Source organism: Nicotiana tomentosiformis, chromosome 8, assembly GCF_000390325.3.
Source record: "Nicotiana tomentosiformis chromosome 8, ASM39032v3, whole genome shotgun sequence".
NCBI classification, from domain to species: Eukaryota; Viridiplantae; Streptophyta; class Magnoliopsida; order Solanales; family Solanaceae; genus Nicotiana; species Nicotiana tomentosiformis.
Window position 1 is genome coordinate 136,511,934 of NC_090819.1, and position 5,598 is coordinate 136,517,531.

At 33.4% G+C, this 5,598-nt stretch overlaps 1 protein-coding gene across 1 annotated transcript; it reads left to right on the forward strand.

The window, feature by feature from the left end:
- The first annotated feature begins 2,392 nt into the window (after positions 1–2,392).
- LOC104118033 (uncharacterized) lies at positions 2,393–5,419 on the forward strand. Its single transcript, XM_009629202.4, has 8 exons — positions 2,393–2,633; positions 3,179–3,200; positions 3,784–3,840; positions 4,055–4,136; positions 4,393–4,488; positions 4,587–4,711; positions 4,803–4,821; positions 4,891–5,419. Exons 1-8 carry the CDS (start codon positions 2,531–2,533, stop codon positions 5,146–5,148), a joined length of 762 nt encoding a protein of 253 aa, XP_009627497.1. The 5' UTR covers positions 2,393–2,530; the 3' UTR covers positions 5,149–5,419.
- Positions 5,420–5,598: the final 179 nt, after the last annotated feature.

Below are 5,598 nucleotides of genomic sequence, written 5' to 3' on the forward strand. Positions count from 1 at the left end.
TTTGAATTGTGTTGAAAGATATTTTTTGAAAGTTGAAGTTGGGTTTGGACATAATTTTATTTGAAAAAAAAAAGTTGAAGTTTTGTGACGGAAAGAAAACCCTAAACTAGTTTTTGGGAACTTGAAAAACAAATTCAATTTTTTTCAAAACCTGATCATATTCCATGAACAAATAATATTTTTAATTTTTTTTGAAAAAAAATAGCCGTCAAAATCTATGGCTAAATGGGAGCTGAGATTTATTGAATACATATTATCTCTTTTTAGTGAGAAAATGAAAAACTACCTTATGTTTGATGTTCATTTTTTCTAATCCCTCAAATATATTTTTTGAGCAGTTTTAATCCTTGAATTTGTTGAAATTGAACACTTTTGATCTCTCATACAATATGCGTGATTTTCTTTTATCATTGTCCCCTTTCCTGTTCCCATATTCAATCTCGGAAACTACCAACTATATCCATTTATAAGAAGCTTATTATAAAAATTTGCCAATTCATAAAATATTACTCATATTAGTCAAATGTTATCAATATTAACCAATTAGCTATTTGTAGCCAAAAAATATCAAATTTGTAATTTATTTTGAGCGGGTATTATTAGAATAGACTGGGTACATCTTAAAGAGTTTGAAATTCAATTTTGGAATTATTTGGTGGAGTTTTGAGGTGGTTTGAATTGAAAACTAGAAGTAGAAGATGAACATGAAAAAAATGATGTGTATCACACTCTGTCATATTTGTATATCACATGTATATCTGTGTGTGTGATACATGCGTGATACATTTTTGATACATATGTCGTAGAAGTAATTTTTGAACTCGATTTTAATTATGAATTTTGATACCAAATCAATCCAAATCACCTTCAATCTTCCTCAAATTTTGTATATTGACTCATCCATATAATTTCAATGAATTTCAACCATACCCACTGAAAAAATTCCTTTTTTGCTTAGATTTTGGAATTTTGTATATATATTTTTTGTATATCATTACCTTGTTTGCTACCTCATCCATGAATTTCCTTTCCGTCTTGTATCTAATGTTGTTAACCACGCTTAAGAATATGAAAGGAGATCTTTGCGTATGATTCTTGAAGAGAAAAAATATATTTATTTGGGTTTTAATTTTTATATATGTTTGACTAGTTTTAATAAGTTTATGATTAATGGCTAGAGTTTGGTAAATTAGGATTTATTTGGACATTTATGTAAGATTCCCTCCGATCTCTAACGTAAGGGACAAAAAGTTAACAAAATAGACTCATTAACACTACGGTACTCCACATTTTGACCACTAACTTTGCGAAACTAACCTAATTCATCAAAGTTGTAAAACTTGTAAGGTTCAATTTTTGCAAACATAGAGGCAGCGCCAACTGGGCTTTCTTCTTCTTCCGAAAAAAATCAGAAATAACCCGATTTAGAACTGCTAATTGAAAATTAACCACAATTTTAAAAGTAATTAAAAACTAGTCGTTCTTTCATGTAAAAATAAAATTTAAATAAAAACACCCTTAAAAATTCGAAAAAATTCCAGCATAATATGATGGAATTGGATTTTTGTACATATGAGATTCTGACAAAATATGCTAGAATTTTATAATTTGTTGAAGTTCCAACATAATATACTGGAATTTTATACGCACGAGCTACATAATCTAATATATTATTTTGGAACTCTCCGTGTTTTAGTTAGTATATTTTTGTCCAGATATTATTTAAGCATAAAATAATGACTATTTTTCAATTACCGAAAACTCGCAAGCCATGCTATTTTGACCTTTCTTCCTCTTCTCTTATATTTTTGTGCTTATAGCAGCATAGCTTCCTCTCTCAGTATAATACAACAACAACAACAACAACAACAACAACCCATTATAATTCACTAGTGGGGTCTGGGGAGGGTAGTGTGTACGCAGACCTTACCCTGCTCTGGGGTAGAGAAGCTATTTTCGATAGACCATCGGCTCCCTCCCTCCAAGAACTCTTCACCTTGCTCTTTGGGTGACTCGAACTCACAGCCTCTTTGTTGGAACCACCGGTATGGAGTAATGGAGTTAAAAAAGGTCATCTGGTTTCGTTCATTTGCCAATTGAAATAAAACATACTTTTGATGAATGTTAGTTTGTTTGATAATTTAAAAACGAAAAAAATTACACTTTTTGAGCTTATTGTATACAACAACCAAAGGGCAGTGAAAAGAGAGACAACTTGACCATGGGTTGAATATCTCTCTAACCAAAACAAATTTAGACCATAGAAATTTTTGGTGTACAAGATTCATTCAATGACCCACCGTGAAAAATGGAAAAAATTGGACGGTTTTGTAACATTTACTTTCGTCTAATTTCATCAGTATAAAAGACACTAATTGAGAATAGAATTGATTTTGGCTCTTTGCGAAAAGACGCTTCGTCTTCGTCGACGAAGGTCCAAACTTTTCTTATAAACAATTTTAAAAGGGGTTTCATATTTGATAGTATTCATTAGTAAATCTGAGATAGTTGAGGAAAAAAAGAAGAAAAAATGGCGTCATCACAAGCATTCATTGATAAGGCGAAGACCCGTGAATTTTATCAAAATTTCTGGCGCACTGATCTCTTGAACACCATTAAAGCTGATACCGGATGTATGTTTATATGACACTCTTACTATTTGAATAGTCAAACAATCGTTTCTAATGTTTTCATTAATAAAAGATATATGTGAATTTTTTTTTTTTTTATAATAACGGAGTATGTTTGAATTGATACTGAAAATCTATGTTACTCGCACTCTTAACAAAAAAATCGCTCGATGTGTATTGGATCCTCCAAAATACTAAGCATTTTTGGAGGATCCGACACAAATACGATAGCATTTTTGGACGGTCCAAGCAATATAGCTTAAAAATCTATGTTGGTCGAACTCTTCAAAAATATCACTGGATGTTAGTTGGATCTTCCAAAAGCTATGTATTTTTGGAGAATCCAATGCAGTTGTGGTAACATTTTGGGGGGTTCGAGTAACATAGCTTAAAATTGAATCATTTGATCCAAGTACTCAAAGCCGCATTAATTTTTTATTTTTTTGAAACAAATGAAGTATTTTGTATATGAGAATCAAAGGTGTAATTATATATATGTGTGTGCTTTCGTGTTTGTAATCGTTTAAATTTTCATGTTTTGTTTGCAGATTGGTGTTTTGCCTTGTGGTGGTGAGTTGTGTATTTATCGATGTTATTTTCCTCCAATGCTATTGATTTGCTACCTTGATTTGTGTTTATTTCCTGAATTTGGTTGCTATGTCTAAATCTAGTGATTGGTTACCTTGAATTGTTGAAAACGTTAATATCTTCCACCATTTTATATCAACTAATGACTGTCTTCATAAAAAGGAAACGTGATTTGGTTTAGCACCAATTTTGTGAAATTACCTTTAACAATTTCACCTAAAGAATTGAAAGGGTAAGGACTGTATCTGCAGATATTGTTCATTCCTTTATTATTGATCAAACTTATATCTTTTTGCATAATTTACACAATTCACAAGGTTAGCATCGAAAACATTGGATTTAACGTCAAGTCAATACAGCAGTGGGGTGTGTGTGTGTGTGTTTGTGAGTCTACTTTGTCAATTGTATTTAAGATGCAGAGGTTTTTTGGGATAAAATTCTCTGAATTGATTCTTGTTATCAGTTTCGTGGCGTTGCTCAGCCATTGTACTGATCAATATTTGATTATACAAATAAGTAATTTTAGTATTTTAAGTGACTTCATCTCTAATCTCATCAACTGCAGTTCACCCTGTGCATCCTATTTGCTTCGGAAACGAGCTTTATATGGTGATATGAGAAGGTAAGACACTTTCTCTTTCTCCAGTAATACATTTGTCTAGTCGATCAAAAATAATATTATAGCCGCTAGCCAAATATACAAAAAATATACACTTATCATGACATTATGTATAAAATATGTATATTATATATTAATATACCGACTATATGCATTCGTCGGCTATTATTTTGGAGAGAGGCTACCTTTCTTATTAACAAATTGCTGTATGCTACAGGTATAAGTGCTGCGCTGGTTATATGCCTTGCAGTGGTAGATGCGGAGAAAGTCATTGCCCTGAATTTTGCCTTGCAACTGAGGTCAGCAAATTAAATTGTTTGTTCATTCATTCATTTAGAATCAGGAACTAAATGCTGCATATTCGTGATTAATTCTGCTGTGATACTAAAAGAGCAGCTCGTGCACTAAGCTCCCCGGGTCCAGGGAAGGACCGGACCACAAAGGTCTATTGTATGCAGTCTTACACTGCAAAAGGCTGTTTTCACAGCTTGAACTCGTGACTTCCTGGTCACGTGGCAACAAATGTGATACTGATCTATTGATTTTAACCACCAGGTTTGTTGTTGCTTTGGAACATCAGTGAGCTCAACCCGCTTCCTGTTACAAGATGAACTCAACATAAAAACAACAAAATGTGATAATTGCATTATTGTAATTCTTCTAACTCTTCCTCATTTAATTAGTCCATAGTACAATTTTGAAATGCAATTTGATCAATAGACATGTCTTTATTCTTCCTTCGTTACTAGGGTTTCATGGTCGTCCTCGGATATCTTGCTTGCCTGTGTAGAATTTTGGCTGTAGTTACTGGAGACGACGAAATTGAAGATCTTGCTCATGTGTTAACATGCATGTCTGACACAGTCTACTACTCGTAAGCTCTGCACATTCATCACACACTATTTATTTCAGTAACAACTCAAGATTATAAATTGTTGTACTAAATTTGCTGCATTTGATTGCAGGGTTTGTGCCTGCATGCAGGTAAGCAACCGAAACTTAATCAGTAATAGTTTTATCATTTATGCTTACTACTGTTTATTGAGATTGCAGACACAACACAAGATTGAATTGGACAAAAGAGATGGCAAGTTTGGTCCAATGACTGTGCCACCAGTTCAGCAGATGTCACGACTTGATCAGCCTTACGCGCCCACTGTTGGATATCCTCCATCATATGGTGCACCACCGCCTTACGGTCAACCACCACCGCAACAAGGTTATCCGGCTACTGGTTACCCACCAGCCGGAGGTAATTATCCTCCCGGAGCTTATCCACCACCGCCACCACCACCTGGCTACTGGCGATGAAGTTTTTGAAGATTTAGAACTTATGTCATTTCAACTACGTACTAAAGAAGCTGTATATGATTTATCTCTACGATCATATAGGGAAGGCGTTTATATAGACCACAAACTTGAAAGCATTTATATTTTGCTTGTTCTGAGGTTGTCTATGTAGATTTCCCTGCTCATGAAAAATGTGTAGTAGGCTTTTTTGTGATTACCAAAATAACATAGCATTTTTGTGTATCATAGAGTTGAGTTATTTTTGGTGTTTGGATATTACATTCATTGTGGACATGTGATGTGTTAACCCAAATGAAAAATTCATTTGGTTGTTGTTTACTAGCTAAATTAACTTGGGTCATGTATTTATAATGCATAATTTTTGCTTCTTATATGCTCTAGTTTGTATCTTCTATGGCCTTATAATATCTCTATGATTTGAAGAAAGGTTCGTAATTGCAGGGTTTGTAG